At 38.2% G+C, this 21,542-nt stretch overlaps 1 protein-coding gene across 5 annotated transcripts in view; it reads left to right on the top strand.

The window, feature by feature from the left end:
- Window positions 1-553: 553 nt before the first annotated feature.
- Window positions 554-21,542, top strand: part of WDR41 (WD repeat domain 41) — a 204,551-nt gene continuing 183,562 nt past the window's right edge. For 3 of the 5 annotated variants that reach the window (XR_006716697.1, XM_045496374.1, XM_045496332.1), the window contains exons 1-2: window positions 6,467-6,515; window positions 16,323-16,432. Coding sequence is in view for 4 of the 5 variants with exons in the window: in XM_045496374.1 (XP_045352330.1) it covers window positions 6,479-6,515; window positions 16,323-16,432 (147 nt within the window). In the remaining variant the exon portion in view is untranslated. Of the gene's footprint in view, window positions 732-6,448; window positions 6,516-16,318; window positions 16,433-21,542 lie in introns of those variants that run through there. The other 2 variants (XM_045496340.1, XM_045496348.1) reach the window with 2 other exon arrangements.

Genomic DNA, 21,542 nt, shown 5'->3' with positions numbered 1-21,542 from the left:
ATGTTTTGTGTAGATAAAGCATTCTTGTTACATACTGGTCAATTTGTGATATGTTTTAACTTATTGTCTGTGCTTATTTATGGAATTTGGTTTTCTTAATAAATGTTTGAGCTAATATAAAGCATATTATTTGACTTTTCCGGACAAGTTTATATCAAGTTAAATGTAAATGGATAAAATAAAATCATTTTCAGTATGTGATATGGAGAATGATGGGTTTTGTTGTGACTTTGAATTTCAGGAGAGGGGTCAAGTGGGGGAGGGGAAGAAGGCTCGTCCTGTTGTATGTACGAGGGCTCTCGACTGGCGAAGATCCCGGATCTCAAATGGCGGGAACCCCATTCAGTAGGCTGGGGTTCAGTTTCCGGGTTGCACCGCGGCCTAGGCAGCGCTCTGGTACAGGAGGCTAGGCTTTGAATCACGCAGTCCACGAGCCGGAAGCCAGAAGACCGGGCCTCGCGCGAGCTCCAGGCCTCGCGAGGCTTTGGGCCTGCCAGGGCTTCCAGAGTGAGTCTCAGGGCGCAGCTGCCGGCACTAAACTCAGGGCTCGAGGGTTGATGAGCTTCTCTTGTGAACCGTTTCCCTACGGCAAGGGAGTGGAGGGCGACCCTCTTCGGGCTGCGTGCTTGTGATAGGAAAGCTGTAGGCCAGAAGGACCATAGTAAAGGAAGTCTGGGGACCGGTAGCTCTCCCCTCAGGCGTCACTAACCCAAAGTCGCGTCTGGTCCCAGGTATGCAGTGGACTGAAACGTGAAAGGGCTGGGCCGTCCGGGGAGGGGGTGGGGGTGTACTTTCCTAGGGCCTAGGCCTCCTGGCTTTTTGAAAGAGGCGACCTGGTTCCTTTGTTTCTTCAGGATCTGGACTCGGCTTCTTATAACCCCAGACCTCACGAGCGAGCTGAGGCAAACGGCAGGTCTGAAATAGGACGACCTGGCTTTGGGTTGTGCCTCTCAGGCTTTGCTTCATCTGGCCGCTCTCGTTTTCTTAGGGTCCTTCCTTGGTGTGAGCCAACCTCGAATACAGCCACGTGCTGAAACTAACTAGCAGTGAAAATTGCTGTTTCTTTGGTAGTCTGAGAGGGAAGGTTGTGGTGTGTTTTAAACTTGGAGGCAAATCAATATCACAGGCATTCTTTGGAAGACTAATCAAAATTGATCTTGTGGTTTAAACTTTAAGGGTCATTATGGGCATTGAGAGTGTACCCAATCCCCTGGGAAGATTTCTCATTTGGTTGCCATAGTGTGTAAACCCTAAAAAGACTGTACCACTGGACTACATATGAATTTTAGGACCTGTTGTAATTGTTACTCAACTAAGAGCACAATAGAATCTCCTCGAAGGCAAGGACAAAAATACATGATTTTCTATGATCGAGAAAAATCGTGTCTTCATGTTACCTTAGGAATTTAATTAGAGGTAAAATTGGTGTGTGTTCACAGAATATTTGAATTTTACATTTTCTAAAGGGTATTTTTTAATATAAGGTTAAAATATTAAAGAAGATAAAAACATGCTCATTTGGGATTTCATATACAAATGGAACATTTCTGAATGTTAGCACTCTAGAATTTAGCAGCATAATAATCATTTCTAAAATATCTGTAGATTAAAAATGCTTTTTCTTGTTTTTACATTTCATCATATTCCCTTGAATTAACTAGTGCTTTTTTTAAGAAAAATTTGAATTCGTAGCTACTGTAATCTCAAGTCACATTTAAGAGATCACTACAAATTACAGATTGCTTTACCAGTGAGCATGGAAGGTTGTTTACAAGGATGCTAATTTTACAGCTTTTTTATGCTGCTATAAAGCATAACTTTATGATGTAGGAATGCAATAAAGGATGCTAAATGGAATCTTTAAAAATGGTATTTCTCAAAAGCAAGGGAAATCTTTCATTTGAAAAAAATGGGCCAACTCAGAACACTGATGAGAAGTTACAAATCAACTCAAGTGATAGATGCTCTCAAAGATACTTATATTTCATAATATAATGGTTATTTATCAATATTATAATGAAAGTGTACAGAGTTTTTCACTTGACCTGACTTTAGAATAATATTTGTTTCTATAGCAATAGATTTTTGTATTAAGAATCCTGAGCATTTTAATGTCATATATGGCATTAGCATAAGGGAAGACAACCTGGCCTAGGTTGTTAAAGTTGACAGTTTAGCAAAGATAAAAAGCAGAGAATGAGAATCTCAGTCACAAGTCTGAAAGATTTCTGCATTTTGAGGGAGGAAAAAAAAACCCTAACAACAGAATAATCCTTATTTTTTACTCTTTGTCAGCAGCAATTGTGTCTCCAAACTGTTAAAGTTATAATAATAAATAATTACATTCAATAAGGGAAAAAAGACAATAAAAGTGAATAATATTAGAAGACAAGGTAGATAGTACAACATGCTGGATATCTTATCTCTAATGAATTATACTTTTTGCCGAGGGGCCTATTTGGCATTGAATACCGTCACCACATGCTGGCTAGAAAGAGTCAAAGTTTATTATGATGTAACTACGTGATTGATTTATTTGATTACACATATTCATCCTTGTGTAATTTTCTGCTCAAGATTGGTACTAAATAAATATATGTGGTAGAACATGATGACATAGTAATGGTGTTGCACTTAGTTTACCTTTTGCTGATGGTGGCAGAAATAGGATATAGGACTTCAACTTCTAAAGGTGATATTAGGTACTGGATACAAAATAGGATGCAGAGCAATTTGGGTAAATCAAGGTAGGTAGAAATGGAGAATACGGAAGAAATTCTAACTTTGGAGCAATTTATGTTTGATTTCCTCAATGACTGCTTCATCTGAAAATGAAAATGTTTCTCATTTGTGTTGTGGACTTTACATTGTAATTTTTAGGATAAAGAGAAAACTTAGCCTACAAAGATGTGTCTTCTAGTAATGGCAGTAGTTACCTTGTCAGTTGAAGGAATGTAACCTTCCTTTTCTTCTTTTCATGACATAAAGGTAATCTCATCTAAGGGCATTTATGTGAAGAAATAACAGCATGGCATGGTGAGACTGCTGGCTCATTAATCCTGGCATCCACTTCCTACAGGGTTCCTTGATTAGTTAGATTCATTCATTGGGCATTTCAGAGTTTTTGATTTGTCACCATTGACTAGGTTCACTGAGTTCAGGCTAAATTGAGCCAGAAGCAATGTTTATTAGTAATTTTGTAGTACAGGCTACCCTAATAATTCAGCCCAAATATCTCATCTGAAAAATATCCATTCACCCTCGCTTCTAATGTGGGTTGCAGCTGTGTTCATAGGGAATTGAAAGAACACAAGTGATTGGGCATGTATTTTCTAAATTATTAATATGATGGCTAATAGCTGTAAACCCATCCTCGTATCCAATGCAGAAATTATGATTCATTTTAAAAATGAAAGCAGCAACAAAGGGGGGCACCCCCTGCCTGACTCTCTGCTCTCTCATCAGTGCAGAGCTTTTGGTATAGGAACCATGGCCTATTTAGCATGTGGTCATTACAGAGAGAAACAGAACAATGCCTTTCGCTTTTCTGCTTGTGCTCTATCAAAAAAAGGCATGAATTTATAAGACTTATTAGAAAATACTTCTAAGGAATTTTAGGGATGAGATACAAAGAGGCCCTCTCTTGATTTTGACAATGTCATAATAGTCTTTAAGCAGGCATAATTAGTTGCTTGTGCAGTTAAGCTGCATCTTGTGTCCACATAATCAAATATCACATCTATCCAAGTTTCCATCTTTAAAGCTGAGTTGGATTTGCGACTTGTTGCAGTTGCTCATGCTGCCACAATCCCTTTTAGTTCCTAGTTGAAGTAATTCACAAGTACCAAGAATAGATAATTAACCTTCATGACATATATACTGTATGTTCTTTATATCTTTCATTGAAATGTCACAGGGCTTTATATGCTTTTGCTCACAGCCATTACTGAATCTTTTAAAGATAAACTCAAACAAGGTCAGATTAAAAGCTCTAGAAACCCTTAACACTGAAAAGATTACATGTGATTCCTAAGAAATTAAAAAAATAAAAATTATAAATTATAAAACTCAAAACATAGGTATACTGACATTAAAATAAGTTCTTTCTAGGTTTTATAATTGCAATATTCTGAATGAGTTCAGTGATGCTGAACTGGTTTCTGTTTTTGCTGCCCTTGTTTTTATTAATTATTACATGCTTAGTCTGACTATGAGGTACTCCAACAGTGATTTCAGAAATAACATTTTCAGATGGTGTTTCTTATTTTCCCTCTAGTACCTTACATTTGAGCCCTGTTTTTCAATATACAGGGCACATTATCTCATTTTAATCATCATGCCACCTATATGAAGTAGATATTATAATCCCTATTTTATAGATGAAGAAATTGAAACTCAGAGGCTAAATAACTTGCTCATTACCACATATCTAATAAGTGACAGAGATCATTTTTAAGTCAGGTCTTCAGGTCGTCATTCAGCAATACCATTGTATACGTGACAAATAGATACTGTTTTTATTCTTAAAATACTTTCAGGGAAGAAACTAAACCACTTCCTTTACTTAGAAGTTTAATAATCCCCCCCTGTTATTTAACAGGACAGATGATTTAAAAAATTTTTTTGATGCTTTGTATTTTATTTTATTTGTGCGAGAGAGAGACAGAGTGCTAGTGGGGCAGGGGCAGAGAGAGAGGGAGACTCGGAATCTAAAGCAGGCTCCAGGCTCTGAGCTGTCAGCACCAGATCCTGATGCAGTGCTTGAACTCACATACTGCAAGATCATGACCTAAGCCGAAGCTGGACACTTAACGGACTAAGCCAGCCACGTGCCCCCATTTTTTTTTTTTTTTTTTTTTTGAGAGAGAGCGAGTGAGCACAGGAAAGAGGCAGAGAGAGAGAGAGAGAGAATCCCAGGTAGCAGGCTCAATGCTCAGTTCAGGGCTTGATCTCAGGACTCTGAGATCATGACCTTGCCAAAATCAAGAGTAGGACACTCAACTGACTAGGCTACCCAAGCACTGCAGGACACATGATTTTTGATGGGACATGATAGCTGCATTAAAATTAAGCATGGTTTTGGGTGGCTCAGTCGGTTGAGTATCCAACTCTTGATTTCAGCTCAGGTCATGATCCCAGGGTTGTGGGATTGAGCCCCATGCTGAGTATGGAGCCCACTTGAGATTCTCTCTCTCTCTCTCTCTCTCTCTCTCTCTCTCCATCTCCCCTGCTCATGTTAGCTCTCTCTCCCTCTAAAATAAAAATAATTAAACGTGGTTTCAGGAGTCTAGAAAACGCCTTTCCTCTTGATCTTTACCTGCTTTTTAGAAATGAATTCAAGATTGTTCTACCATGCCACTGAGAAGGCTCTTTATTTGTGTGGGGAATCTTTATCAGTGGAATTGTCTTCTTGTGACATGAGCTCTGGGCTGATGTAACAAGAAACTTGGGAGCCAGCTCTGAGAGTACTTTGAGGGGGATTGGTGGCATTGTAAGGGAGAGGTGATGGTTTGACTCTATCCACAAGGGAGAGCATCCTTGAATCCTTTGGTGCTACAGATATGTTTCTTGTCTTTCCATGCAAGATTTTATAAGAGGATCTTTTTATTTTACTTAATATATAATATTAAATATTAATTAACTCAGGATAAGCTGTTTCTCATTTTTCTGTCCTTCACTGTCAACCATAGAATCATAAAATCTTAGCACTTAAAGGGATATTTGAAGTCACTGCATTCAAATTCCCTGACCATAGTTGTCCCATTTTCATTTCACGGCAAGTGGACTTGCAGATTCTGACTCATCACAAGACAGATCTCTAGTATTGGCTCAAGCACCTGGAAGTCCTTCATTTCGTTGAGACTAGTCTGCTTCCTGTTCTTCCTTCTGTAGTCTTGCCTTGTTAAGACTTTCCATCACATATCTTAGTACTGAAATGATTTTTATTTTTAGTCTTTTATTAATCAGTATAAGACTAGGATATGGTATGGTACCACATAAACCTTCTTTTTCTGGCTTTAAACAACCCAGGTCTATTTCTTGCTTACAAAAATTCCACTATAAGTGAAGTGATTCCCCAGGACAGCTCCCCTTCATGTGGAGACTCAGTGATAGCAAGCTTTTTTTTTTCCATTTTGTGGTTTGGCCACCTCATTATGGGGTTTCCATTGTCTTTTGGGAAGGAAAGGAGAGAACTGGAAGGCTGTGATTTGGCTCTAATGGTTTGGCCTGGAAACTCCTGCTAATATTCCAATAAGTAAGAACTAGTTATGTAGCTTCGTCTAATTGCAAGAGAGCTGGCCAATATAGGGGAGTACATGGATATTCAGTGAGTAGAAAATACCTCTGCAGTCTTATTTTCTCTGTCATAAATACCCTTAGTTCCCTTATTTAACATGTTTTTCATAGTTTATAAGTCAATAACTACTTTTTTTTGCTTATTGGCAAGGCTGTGGAGATGGGGGTGCCAGAGAAATAGATGATGCCCAAGCTCTTGAAGAACCTATATCTAGATGGTGAGACAAATTTTAGTTAATATACAGTGCAAAAAGTGTTGTACACAAGCTGTTTTTAATGGTTTGATCAAGTGTTAAATTCTCTTATCTGTATAATAAATGCACTGGGAATTCAAAGAAGCAAGAGATCATTGGGGCTAGAATTCCTGAGCAAGGCTTCCTGAAGGAACTGGGCCTCATAGGATAGCACTGTCACCCTGGAGGATTCTCTTCTCCACTTTACTGGAATTTTTTTGTCCTTTCCTTGTGGGCCTTGTTTTCAGATCAATAAAGTAGGTGTGGAATATTTATCTCTATCATTACCAAGTTCTCTATTACCCTCTTAAATTTGGAGTCATTGATCAGATTTAGGTCTCTAATGACCAGGACAAGTGATGGTGGACCATCTGCCGTACCCACATTAGTAGCCATTTATAATCTCATATAGTGTTGTTATAGTATCACAGATATTCCCCAAATGGATAAATTGTAGCAATGTAATTCCCCAATAGCTAGCATTAACTCTGGCAAATAGTAGCTACTCAATAAATGTTTATTAAGTTGAATTTAGGTTAGACAGGTCAGTGTTAAAGCTCCCAGCTTATTGCACTTGCTATTTGCCTGTTATCACCTAGGGGAGTGGTTACCGATTTTAAAATACCATATATTAAAAGGCATATGTAATTATTTATTTTTATTTTATTTTATTTTTTGTATTTTTATTTAATTTGTATTTTTTAAAATTTACATCCAAGTTAGCATATAGTGCAACAATGATTTCAGGAATAGATTCCTTAATGCCCTTTACCCATATAGCCCATCCCCCCCCCAGCCCCTCTAGTAACGCTCTGTTAGTTCTCCATATTTAAGAGTCTTTTATGTTTTGTCCCCCTCCCTGTTTTTATATTATTTTTGCTTCCCTTCCCTTATGTTCATCTGTTTTTTTCTTAAAGTCCTCATATGAGTGAAGTCATATGATATTTGTCTTTCTCTGACTAATTTCACTTAGCATAATACCCTCTAGTTCCATCCATGTAGTTGCAAATGAAAAATTTCATTCTTTTTGATTGCCGAGTAATACTCCATTATGTGTGTGTGTGTGTGTGTGTGTGTGTATACACACACCACATCTTCTTTATCCATTCATCCATCAGTAGACACTTGGACTCTTTCCATACTTTGGCTATTGTTGATAGTGCTGCTATAAACATTGGAGTGCATGTGCCCCTTCGAAACGGCATATCTGTATCCCTTGGATAAATACCTAGTAGTGCAATTGCTGGTATTGTAGGGTAGTTCTATTTTTAGTTTTTTGAGGAACCTCCATGCTGTTTTCCAGAGTGGCTGCACCAGCTTGCGTTCCCACCAACAATGCAAAAGAGATCCTCTTTGTCCGCATCCTGGCCAACATCTGTTGTTGCCTGAGTTATTAATGTTAGCCATTCTGACCGGTGTGAGGTGGTGTATCTCATTGTAGTTTTGATTTGTATTTCCCTGATGATGAGTGATGTTGAGCATTTTTTCATGTGTCTGTTGGCCATCTGGATGTCTTCTTTGGAGAAGTGTCTATTCATGTCTTTTGCCCATTTCTTCACTGGATTGTTTTTTGGATGTTGAGTTTGATAAGTTCTTTATAGATATTGGATACTAACCCTATATCTGATAGGTCATTTGCAAATATCTTCTCCCATTCTGTGGGTTGCCTTTTAGTTTTACTGATTGTTTCCTTCACTGTGCAGAAGCCTTTTATTTTGATGAGGTCCCAATAGTTCATTTTTGCTTTTGTTTTCCTCACCTCTGGAGACCTGGTGAGTAAGAAGTTGCTGCAGCCAAGATCAAAGAGGTTTTTGCTTGCTTTCTCCTTGATGATTTTGATGGCTTCCTGTCTTACATTGAGGTCTTTCATCCATTTTGAGTTTATTTTTGTGTATGGTATGAGACAGTGGTCCAGGTTCATTCTTCTGCATGTCGCTGTCCAGTTTTCCCAGCACCACTTGCTGAAGAGACTGTCTTTATTCCATTGGATATTCTTTCCTGCTTTGTCAAAGATTAGTTGGCCATACATTTGTGGGTCCATTTCTGGGTTCTCTATTCTGTTCCATGGATCTGAGTGTCTGTTTTTGTGTCAGTACCATACTGTCTTGATGATTACTGCTTTGTAATACAGTTTGAAGTCCGGGATTGTGATGCCTCCTGCTTTGGTTTTCTTTTTCAAGATTGCTTTGGCTATTCAGGGTCTTTTCTGGTTCCATACAAATTTTAGGATTATTTGTTCTACCTCTGTGAAGAAGGCTGGTGTTATTTTGATAGGGATTGCATTGAATGTGTAGATTGCTTTGGGTAGTATCGACATTTTAACAATATTTATTCTTCCAGAACAAATATTCCAGAAGCATGGAATATTTTTCATTTTTTTGTGTGTCGTCTTCCATTTCTTTCATAAGCTTTCTATAGTTTTAAGTGTACAGATTTTTTCACATCTTTGGTTAGATTTATTCCTAGGGATTTTATGGTTTTTGGTGCAATTGTGAATGGGATTGATTCCTTAATTTCTCTTTCCGTTCTTCATTGTTGGTATATAGGAATGCAACCGATTTCTGTGAGTGATTTTATATCCTGCCACTTTGCTGAATTCATGGATCAATTCTAGCAGTTTTTTGGTGGAATCTTTTGGGTTTTCCATATAGAGTATCATGTCATCTGTGAAGAGTGAAAGTTTGGTCGCCTCCTGGCCAATTTGGATGCCTTTTATTTCTTTGTGTTGTCTGATTGCTGAGGCTAAGACTTCCAATGCTCTTTTGAATAACAGTGGTGAGAGTGGACATCCCTGTCTTGTTCCTGACCTTAGGGGGAAAGCTCTCAGTTTTTCCGCATTGAAGATGATATTAGCTTTGAGTCTTTTATATATGGCTTTTATGATCTCGAGGTATGCTCCTTCTATCCCTACTTTCTTGAGGGTTTTTATCAAGACAGGATACTGTATTTTGTCAAATGCTTTCTCTGCATCTATTGAGAGGATCGGTTGTTCTTGTCTTTTCTTTTATTGACGTGATGAATGACGTTAATTGTTTTGCGGATATTGAACCAGCCCTGCATCCCAGGTATACGTCCAACTTGGTTGTGAATAATTTTTTTAATGTACTGTTGGATCTGGTTGGCTAATATCTTGTTGAGGATTTTTGCATCCATGTTCATCAGGGAAATTGGTCTATAGTTCTCCTTTCTAATGGGGTCTCTGTCTGGTTTTGGAATCAAGGTAATGCTGGCTTCATAGAAAGAGTTTGGAAGTTTTCCTTCCATTTCAATTTTTTGGAACAGCTTCAAGAGAATAGGTTTAACTCTTCCTTAAATGTTTGGTAGAATTCCCCTGGAAAGCCATCTGGCCTGGACTCTTGTTTTTTAGGTGATTTTTGAGTGCTAATTTGATTTCTTTACTGGTTATGGGTCTGTTCACATTTTCTATTTCTTCCTTCCTGTTTCAGTTTTGGTAGTATATATGTTTTTAGGAATTTGTCCATTTCTTACAGATTGCCCATTTTATTGGCATATAATTGCTCATAATATTCTCTTATTATTGTTTTTATTTCTGCTGTGTTGGTTGCGATCTCTCCTCTTTCATTCTTGATTTTATTTATTTGGGTCCTTTCCTTTTTCTTTTGGATCAGACTGGCTAGGGGTTTATCAATTTTGTTAATTCTTTCAAAGAATCAGCTTTTCTGGTTTCATTGATCTGTTCTACTGGGTTTTTTTGGTTTCGATAGCATTGATTTCTGCTCTAATCTTTATTATTTTCTGTCTTCTGCTGGTTTGGGGTTTTATTTGCCGTTCTTTTTCCAGCTCTTTAAGGTGTAAAGTTAGGTAGTGTATCTGAGACCTTTCTTCCTTCTTTAGGAAGGCCTGGATTGCTATCTGCTTCCTTCTTATGACTGCCTTTTGCTGCGTCCCAGAGGTTTTAGGCTGTGGTGTTATTATTTTCGTTGGCTTCCATTTAGTTTTTAATTTCCTCTTTAACTTCCTCATTAGCCCATTCATTCTTTAGTAGGATGTTCTTGAGTCACCAAGTATTCGTTATCTTTCCAAAATTTTTCTTGTGCTTGATTTCAAGTTTCATAGCATTGTGGTCTGAAAATAGGCATGGTATGATCTCAAACTTTTTGTACTTGTTGAGGGCTGATTTGTGTCCCAGTATGTGGTCTATTCTGGAGAATGTTCCATGTGTACTGGAGAAGAATGTATATTCTGCTGCTTTAGGTTGTAATGTTCTGAATATATCTTTTAAGTCCACCTGGTCCAGTGTGTCATTCAAAACCATTGTTTCCTCATTGATTTTCTGTTTAGATGATCTGTCCATTGTTGTAAAAGGGGTGTTGAAGTTCCCTACTATTATGGTATTATTATCAATGAGTTTCTTTATGTTTGTGATTAATTTATATATTTGGGTGCTTTCATATTTGGAGCATAAATGTTTGTAATTGTTAGGTCTTCTTGGTGTATAGACCCCTTAATTATGATAAAATGCCCTTATTCATCTCCTGTTATAGTCTTTATTTTAAAGTCTAGATGGTTTGATATAAGTATGGCTACTGTGGCTTTTTTTTTGTCGACCATTAGCATGATAGATGGTTCTCCATCCCCTTACTTTCAATCTGAAGGTGTCTTTGGGTCTAAAGTGTGTCTCTTGTAAGTAGCGTATAGATGGATCTTGTTTTCTTATCCATTCTGTTACCCTGTGTCTTTTGATTGGAGCATTTAGTCCGTTGACGTTTAGAGTGAGTACTGAAAGATATGAATTTATTGCCATTATGTTTCTTGTAGAGTTGGAGTTTCTGGTGGTGTTCTCTGGTCCTTTCTGGTCTTTGTTGCTTTTGGTCTCCCCCACCCCTGCTCCGTCTTTTCTCCCCTCAGAGAGTCCCCCTTAAAATTTCTTTCAGGGCTGGTTTAGTGATCACAAACTCCTTTAATTTTTGTTTGTCTGCGAAACTTTTTATCTCTCCTTCTATTTTGAATGACAGCCTTGCTGGATAAAGAATTCTTGGCTGCATATTTTTCTGATTCAGCACATTGACTATATCCTGCCACTCCTTTCTGGCCTGCCAAGTTTCTGTGGATAGGTCTGCTGCAAACCTGGTCTGTCTTTCCTTGTAGCTTAAGGACTTTTTTTCCCTTGTTGTTTTCATGATTCTTTCCTTGCCTGAGTATTGTAAGTACTGAGTATTTTGTGAATTTGACTATGATATGCCTTGTTGATAGTCGGTTTTTGTTGAATCTAATGGGAGTCCTCTGTGCTTCCTGGATTTTGATGTCTGTGTCTTTCTCCAGGTTAGGAAAGTTTTACACTATGATTTGCTCACATAACCCATCTACCTTTTTTTCTCTCTTCATTTTCTGGGACCCCCCCCCCATGATTTTGATGTTCCTTTTTAATGAGTTACTGATATAATTCTTAAATTGTGCTCTTTTGCCTTAGTCTCCCTCTTTTTTTCTGCCTCATTATTCTCCCTAAGTTTGTCCTCTATATTGCTGATTCGCTGCTCTGCCTCATCCATCTTTGCCACTGTGGCATCCATTCAAGACTGCAGCTCAGTTATAGCATTTTTTTTATTTCATCCTGACTAGCTTTTACTTCTTTTATCTCCACAGAAAGGGATTCTAATGTATTTTTGACCCCAGCTAGTATTCTTATCGTGATTCTAAATTCTGGTTCAGACATCTTGCTTGTATATGTGTTGATTAAGTCCTTGGCTGTCATTTCTTCTTGCTCTTTCTTTTGGGGTGAATTCCTTCATTTTCTCATCTTGAAGGAAGAAAGGGAATTAAAAAGGTAAAAAAAAAAATTAAAAAGTTAAAAACAACACACACACACAAATCAAATAAATGATGCTAGATCCTAAGTGTGTTTTGGTCTGGTTGTTGAAAGGAGCTAGATAGATTAGAGAAAAAAGGGGAAAAAAAAAAGGTTTGAGAATTTGAAAAAACGAATACAATGAAATAGAATAAAATGAAACGATGGAAGAAAATAGAATTTGAAAAATTTACAAAAAAGTAAAAAATACAGTAGAAAACATTAAAGAAAAATATTTTTAATAAAAATTGAAAATAAAAATATTTTTTTTCTCTTTCTGTATTTAAGAAAAAGAAAAGAAACGAAAAAGAAAAAAATTAAAATTGAATAGATGGACCAGCGAACAGACTGAAATACGATTGAAATTACACCATTTTTCTGTAGAGGTCAAACTGTGAAGCACTTTATAGTCCATAAACTAAGCAGGCAGAGAGACTTGTGGTGTTCCTGAAGAGCCAAGTTGGCCCAGTTGGGCAGAACTTAGTGTAATGGCTCCATTCTCCAGTAGATGCTGCTGCTTAGCTTTCTGGGGTGGATTGTTGTGGCGCTTCTAAGCGTGTACGCGCATGCGTGGGAGCAGTGAAAATGGTGTCACCCAGCTACCAGTCTCTAGTTTGGGAACTCTGTTCTCCCCAGTCAGCAACTGCACACCCGTCCTTTGTCTCCAGCTTGCATCCATTCCCCGCTTTTACACTGTCTGTGACCAAGCTGTCAGGTTGCCAGGTGGTATCTCCCTCCTGAGTTTTATCTCAGATGTGACTGCTCACTCTGAGGGACTGCGGCTTTGACCCACTCAGACCCTCTGAGGGTCTCACCAAGCAATGGCTGGGTGCCGGCCATGTCCAGGAACATTCGTGGGACTGTGCTGCTGCCGATGCCCAGAGACTGTGACTGGGTGCCAGCCTGCCCCAGAAAAATGTTGCACAATTGTGTAGCAGCAGTATTTCAGGGATTATGGAAAATCACAACACGCATCTGGCACCAGGCTTCACACTTAACAACCTTGTTCCAGCACCACCAAATGTGGTTGTTCTCTGGAGTCTGCTGGGACTGGGTGGCTGCACAGCCTTTACCAATCTCCTTCCTGCAGAGGAACCACCTCTCCCTGTGTGGCCTGAGGCTCTCCAGACCTCACTCTGCTCCTGGGGATTTGCCCTTCCCACCAGAGCACTGCCAGGTACTGAGCTGCGGAGTTTCAGACTCTGTGCTCCCCGTGTTTATAGAATCTTAATGGAATTTAAACCCTCTCCTTTCTCCCTTTGTAGTTCAGTCCCTGCAGCTGTTTCCACTTTTCCATTTTCTCTCCACATGGATTTTTTTGGGGGGGTGCTTTTCCCATACTTTCCCCCCATCCATCCTCTCTCCGCAAGCAAAAACAGCTCCTTGCCCTTGTGGCTTCTCTCTACCAGTTCACCTCTTTGTGCTGCCATACCTGCTGAGTTGTGGTTCACGTTGTGCAGATTGTTGTGTTAATCCTCAGCTCAGTTTTCTAGGTGTGTAGGATGGTTTAGTGTTGATCTGGCTAGATTTCATGGACGTGAGATGCAAACAAAACTTCCATGCTCTTCCGCCATCTTGGCTCCTCCCCCCAAGGCTTATATGATTATTAAGATGAAAAATAAATCACTCCTGATAACAAGCAAAATAGTATTTTCATTCTCACAAAAAGAGACCATTCTCATCCTATGGTGAGCACAGTGCTCGCTTGGAGTAAACTAGTCACCTGCGGGAGGCTAATTACCTTTTCCAAAGAACTGGACTACCATGTAGTGTGTTCTCAAAGGCAATTTAGTAAATGATGCCCTGGTATCTTGAAAGAGTTAATATGCCACTCTTAGAGACTCCAGTGACTGGATTGTTTCTCACGATAGAGGGAGGAGTACATGCTTGTCAGGAAATCTGCTGTCTTAGATTTCCCTGTTGGAAGACTTAAGAGCTTCATTTTCATTTGAAGCCTAGTGGCTTCTCTGAGAACTGATTGTCTGCCATCTGACATCTCAGATTTGAAGAGTTATGATGAGAATTCTTTCTTTAGGCATACAAACTCTAAAGTAGGACCTTGAGGTTCTGGTAGGGGTTGCTTTGGATAGCCTGAGTTAGGAGATCACTGCTTCTCAAGAAGCTATGTTTTTTTCCCTTTTAGTTTTAGAAGAACAATCCTTGCCCCTATTCTGCTGTAGTTGAGGACCATGAAGGTATGCAGCAGAGTTTGGAAATCATAGTTGTAATCCTTGATCAGCTGTTAGCCTAACTATGATCTCAGTCCAGTCAGTTAGCAGCTATGAACTTGTATTTCCTCATGGGTTACCTGAAGTTCTTTCCCAATGCTGACCAAATCTAATAATGCTATAACTGTATGGTTGACCAGTGTGGGGAAGTCAGTTTAAAAATACCTGTTAATCAGAGGCCTAGGCTGGTATTTGTCTAATCTTTCTTTTGAAGATAATTTTCTTTTATTTGGGAGGAGATGATCTGATTCTGAGTTAAGTTAGCATTGTGTTAAGGGGGTGAAAAGGTAAGCAGATAACATCAGTGTTCTGCTGAAGAGTTCCTGCCACCAACAACTTCCCTTGCCTCCTTGTAATAGGATGCAGGCAACGGGTTGGGACTGCATTAGAATTATTTTACAGAGTAGGAAAGAAAGTTTGGAATATGCAGGAATTTAACTTTCCATTGAAAACATGGCTTTGCAAAAAAATCCTCATCCCTGTGCTACAGTCATTAGTGCCATGGGGTTTTTGTATTATCCAGTAAAGTATGTTTAGTCCATGAATTTAACTGAAAAGGAAATATTAGAAAGAAAATAGACAACCCAGACATATTCTCCTATAGGAAACACTCAGTAACTTTTGGTTGGATTGACTAGACTCAAGGTATTAGTTTTTGTGTAAAGTTAGCAAGGCAACTGGACAACTACTTAGAAGCTAGTATGTGGCAGTGTCACCATATTTATTCAGTTGCCAAGGCAATGCCAGGTGTTTATGACCACATGAGAGAATGAAAAGAATGGGTAGTCTAGTGGCTGTTCAGGTGAGTGCATGGACATAGGCCAGGAAGTATCTCTGCTCATGCCTCTTTTTATGTATGGATGAAGGCAGATAGTTCAAGTCCAAGGGAAACTAGTGAAGCATGTGAAGTATTTTAGGAGCCTTCAGCTTTCCTCTCTCCGCTGACATTTTTAGAGTCGGGAGCTTCCCCTTCACATCCTTTCCGCATTCACAATAGGAAATTAGTTGGTACTATTTACACTTTGAAAAGATTTAAAGCAATATGCCAATTCATCCATTTTAAACCCTATGATTTTAGTGTAGAAAGAATGTCTTTATCTTAATCAATTAACAATTAAGCATTAGGAGGCAGGTAAGAATGGTGTTGGAGATAGAATGATTTGCACAGGGGCATTCTTCAGTTTAAAGAAATGATACCACACCTGAAACTGGCCCCCCAGATAAAATCCACTTTAGTTATGTATGGATGCTCCAGAATTTGGAGAAAAAGGAGTAAAGAAAAATACTCTTCATGTGGAAGGTGGAGCATAGGTGGGTTTTATTATTCTTTAAATGGTATATATATTCTTTTGTTCATTGGACATATTTCACAATAAGAGAAAAACAATAAAAGTATCAGTTGTATTTTCCTCTCCTCCACAGTTCCTGTCTGCAAACATCAGCTTTTCTAGAGTAACCAAGATTTTACAGATTTCCTTAGAGATTGATCGTCTCAAAACTTCTGAGGACACAGGTGGCAACTTCTGTATTGTTGCCTTCTCCTAGGTGACACCCTTGGCTCTAAAGTCACTTGGGCCATTTATGGCTTTAAAGTAGTCCTCTCCAGCCATTGCTCCCATATAAACCTCATCTCTTTCTTCCCTATGTTTTTTATTCCTCTGCTGTGAAATCCCCAGAGTCCATTTTTACTATGTAATATCCTGATTTGAAGCTTCCTTCTGCCTTCCCTATGGTAATCCTGTTGTTTCCTCTAGACAGGCAGTCCTCATCCTCCTGGCCTCAAATTTCTGCTGCTTCAGGGACATCTGGAACTGGGGTCAGGGCTTGGGAGAAGTAACAGCTGGACATGCTGCCCATGCATCTCTCAGGTAAATGGGGTGAGGGAGAGAGGGAAAATGGAGGCTTCATTGGGTATAATATAGGAAAGTCTGACCTGGAACATAAGGATAGGTTGAGACAACGAAATCTAAGTTTTGGGAGAATCACCCATGGGACTTTATCTCTTAACTTGTGTGTGTATTGATGATTAGTTCAACTATTTCCTGGCGTGAATGCATGGCACCTGACACTTATTAGATGGTAAGAAATATTTGTTGAATAAATGATACTGAGGTGGTAATATGGTAAAAATACAATATTTTACTTTAGGTATTGGAAAAGTGAAAGTGAAGTCAAGTAATTTGCAGTGTAAAAGTAAAAAAAAAATTCTATTGATGTGAACTTCTCATCTGATCATCATGAACAACTAAGCAAATATATGTCACATCAAATACTTCCAAATGATATTTGAGTTTTCTTTGGTAACAGTAGTAAATTCCACGAGATACTAGGTAGGTTGTATCAAGGTAGGAAGGAAAGTCACTAGTTGTCTAATATTATTGCTGGTCAAATCATTCACACAACTTACAGAGCTTGTCGTCATATAGCATCAGCTTAGACATCTTCAAGGTATAGGAAACTCACCACCTGATAAGGAATCTCATTTCTTCGAATACATTCTTTTTTTTTATTTTAAAGTTTATTTATTTATTTTGTGATAGAGTGCAAGTAGGGGGAGGGGCAGAGAGAGAGGGAGAGAGAGAATCCCAAGCAGGCTCCTCAGTGCAGAGCCCAGTGTCGGGCTTGAATCCATGAACTGTGAGATCATGCCTTGAGCTGAAACCAAGAGTCAGAAGCTTAACCAACTGAGCCACTCAGGCACCCCTCTTCTAATACATTCTTATATTACACTGAAGCCATCCCTCCTCTGTCTTAGCCTTGATGTCCTACAAAACAAGTCTACCTCCTTTATTATTACTTGACATATCTTCCCATGTATAAAGACAGCTTTCTTATTTTTCTTCCTTTCCTAAAATCTATGAAAAGATAAGATGCTATGATCAGAGATGCTAGAGTTTCCCAAGTTATCAAAAAACATGTTTAATCATCTTTATTAAATAGAAGACAGATTTTAAGTTGCATGGGGTGCACACAGATAAAACCCACACAGATAAAACCCACACAGATAAAATAGGTTTTTTTTTTTTAAATCAATATGTCTCAGTCTCTAGGTATGGGGTTTAAGAATCTCATTTTGAAGTTTGAGAACCACTGTTCCAGTCACTGAAGCTGTCCAGGTGAATTAAGTGTAATTGATGCTAATCTCAGGAATGGGTCTCACCTAGAAAGCAGTGTTGAGCGTTTGTTTGTTTGTTTGTTTGTTTTACTTTTAGTTTAATTTAATTTTTTTCTTTTTAAAATTTTATTTAAATTCTAGTTAGTTAACATACAGTACAATATTGGTTTTAGGAGTAGAATTCAGTGATTCATCACTTGCGTACAGCACCCAGTGCTTATCATAACAAGTGTCTTAGTACCTATCACCCAACTAGCCCATCCCCCACCCACCTCCCTCCATCAACCCTCAGTTTGTTGTCTGTCTTTAAGGGTAATGTTGAGCCTTTCTGACCTCTCAGCTAACAGCCTTGGAATGGCCTCAAGTCTTTTACTGACTAAATATTAACATTGACACCTATTAGCTCTCATTTACAAACTTTCTTTCCCTCTTTCTCTTAGTCATAGATTTCTCAATTTTATTTATTTGTTTATTAATGTTTATTTATTTTTGAAAGGGAGAGACAGAGGGTGCATGAGCAAGTGGGGGAGGGGCAGAGAGAGAGGGAGACAGAGAATCCAGGTTCTGTGCTGAGAGCAGAGAACCCGAGGCAGGTCTCGAACCCATGAACCATGAGATAATGACATGGGCTGAAGTTGGATGCTTAACTGACTGAGCCACCCAGACATTCCAGATTTCTCAGTTTTAGTTAGACCTTCCCCCGACAGTGCACAGGTTGAGTTCTTTTCAGTCTCCTTATCCTTAGCCCTCTAGGTTGCTGCCAATGTAAGATAGTTACCTGTTTCCTAAATTCAAGTTTTCTGAGATTATTTCTATGCTTAGACCTTTATATTTCATTGCTCTTCAACCTTAATTTATTTTCTAAAACTTTATGTATATGAATGAAATCCACTTATAATTCCTTCCTCCATCTGATTATTTTTCTTTGGTTTATGATACCTTCTAATCCTCATGCATGTGCCTATTTGATTTTTTGTGACCAAAAAAATAGATGATATTTTGTATTCTTTCTCTGTGTATTTTCCATATTGGGGTATGTTTTCATATATGTAGTTTTAATGTCTATAGGATTATCTTAGAGCCTTTTGTGATACTAGTGTTACCTGTTTGTTGTAAATACTATTAAATGTAAATACATATTTATTCATTCAAAATATATTTGAATCTGATTCCATAACCCCATCACTCAGTTAAATACTAAGATTTGATGTATGAGTGTGTGTGTTTGTAGATGAGAGCAAGAGAGAGACATAGAGACACAGAGAATGAAACCTGTGTGAAAACACAAGAAAGTTACTTATAGCTACGTCCTGCAATATGGTAACCACTAGCCACATGTGCCTATTTAAGTTAAATAAAATTAAAAGTTCAGTTCCTTAGTCTCAATAGCCACATTTTAAGTGCTCAAAACCCACATGTGATTAGTGGCTACTGTGTTGAGTGTCATTACAGAAAGTTTTATTAGACAGTGCTAACTTACAGCATTCTAGGCTAGGGTGGTAGAGAATCAGATTGCTCTGCTCCTTGCTGAATTCCATGGAACTTCTGTGCTACAGTACAGAGTGAATTGAACAATATAAGCTGACAGTGAGTACTCCCCAAAGGCCTTTGAAGAAGTGCATGTACATAAGAACTTACCTAGCCATGGGATTTCAGTCTAGATTTCAAAGTAAACTTTTTAAAAATGAGGTTAAGGGGAACTGAGCAAGGTGATTTTAATTACCAAAGGTACAGAATGGGTGAGATGTATAGTTCAGGTCTACTATTTCTGTACTTGCTATATATCCCTAGTTGAATCCATATTTCAGTGATTTTCTCTGTCAATGGTAACCAAAGAATGCTTTTTATATAAGATTTTTAATTTGATCTGTATGTGCATTTGGGGCTGTTCCTTGACTATTTAGAGTGGGTATATGACAGCTGTGGTGAGGAGTGAAAGAGAAAAGCATTGTGATTTGAGATAGATGCATGTTGTGCACACACACACACACATACACACAGTTATGTCATAGCTGTTTCCGGAAAACAACTGTCTTACCACTTAGAGCTTGTCTGGTTCCTGATTTGAAATTAGCCATACTTTCTCTGCAGGGCATCCTCAGTTCCCAGCAGATCTCAAAAATGGTTATATATCAAAACCCTGTGGACCTGGTCAAATGTGCTGTTACATTAATTATAATGCAGATTGTGGTTGTGGATTCTGTATGCAGATATGCATAGAAAGCCTACAGATGTGCACAAAGGAAAAGCTGTTGAAGAGGCTTGAATACATTGTTCTGGTGCCAGGCATATTTATCACAGGCTAGTTACTGAGAATGCTGTTGGATTTATTTAATGACTTAGTGTCAAGTATATCATGAAAGAGATTCAGCTCAGCTAGTAGGGGAAAAATAAGTGTGTATTTAGTTCCTCCTGCCACTTCACCTCGTCCAAAGCCCCCAGACAGAGTGGGCTTATAAAATTTTTTGAAGTTTAAGATGGTGACTTAGATGTAATCATTGAGTGTTTCTTTGGGGACTTAAAATAATTCTAAAATGGAAACTTACTTAAAAATGATCACCTTGTATCTTTGTTGCCGGTAATATTGGAAAGTCACAAACTTCATCATAGATTTGGCTTGTAGGATTGATTATGAGAGGGTATTATTGTAGCCATTAATTTTTTTTAATGATAAAAAATTGCAAACATATGCAAATATAGAAAAAATAGTACAATGAACTCATGTATAAAGCAGCCATATCTAATAATTTTTAAGATTTCTGTTTCATTTGCTTTATTCATTATTTTTTTCATCTTTTTTCTCTGAGTCTGTTAAAGTGAATCTCAGACATTGTATATATTTCTATATGTATCTTTAAAAATATGAATAAATATTCTATTCATACCCTCCAACAATTAATTTTTTTTTGGTATAATCTAATCCATAATCAAATTTCTTTGACTATTTCAAAATATCTTTTTAGAGTTACTTAGAATCTTGTTCAAAAAAGTTCTGCACATTAGATTTGTCTCTTTTGGCTTTTAAAGAACAATTCAGTAATATTTAGTGAACTTAAAAGAGTTGGTCATAGTCCAGTTTTTTTTTCATTATAGTCGGTTTTTTGTGGTGTGTTTTAAAATTTTTTTAACGTTTATTTATTTTTGAGAGAGAGGGGCAGAGCATGAGTAGGGGAGGGGCAGAGAGGTAGGTAGACATAGAATCTGAAGCAGGTTCTAGGCTCTGAGCTGTCAGCCCAGAACCTGATGCAGGGCTCAAACTCACAAACTGTGAGACCATGACCTAAGCCGAAGCTGGACACTTAGTCAACTGAGTGACCCAGGTGCTCCTGTTTTTTTTTTTTTTAATGTTTATTTATTTTTGAGAGAGAGAGCATGAATGGGGGAGGGACAGAGAGGGGGACAGAGGATCTGAAGTGAGCTTTGCGTAGACAGCATGAGCCTCATGTGGGGCTCAAACTCATGAACTGTGAGATCGTGACCTGAGCTGAAGTTGGATGCTCAACTGATTGAGGCACCCAGGTACCCCATCATAATCCAGTTTTATTTATTTATTTATTTATTTATTTATTTATTTATTTATTTATTAATTATAATCCAATTCAAGCTTTTCAACACTCCCCCCAAATTTCTTCAAACACATTTATAGTCAATCCTTGCTTCTGCCTCCAGCCCCTAGAAACCACTGATCTGCTTTTTTGTATAAATTTTCCTTTTCTGAATATTTCGTATCTTAAGTCTTAAAATCTGTAGTAGTGTCCTCCTCCCTTCTTTTCTCCACCTGCCATTCACTTAACTGGTCTATAGAAACCCCTGCATTCTAGATTTGTTTGCTTGCTTCTTCCTAGAGTCATGTTATTTGTTCC

The sequence above is a fragment of the Leopardus geoffroyi genome, chromosome A1 (assembly GCF_018350155.1).
Source record: "Leopardus geoffroyi isolate Oge1 chromosome A1, O.geoffroyi_Oge1_pat1.0, whole genome shotgun sequence".
NCBI lineage: Eukaryota > Metazoa > Chordata > Mammalia > Carnivora > Felidae > Leopardus > Leopardus geoffroyi.
Note: the sequence above shows the minus strand (reverse complement) of the source record. Positions and strands in the feature narration are given on the sequence as shown.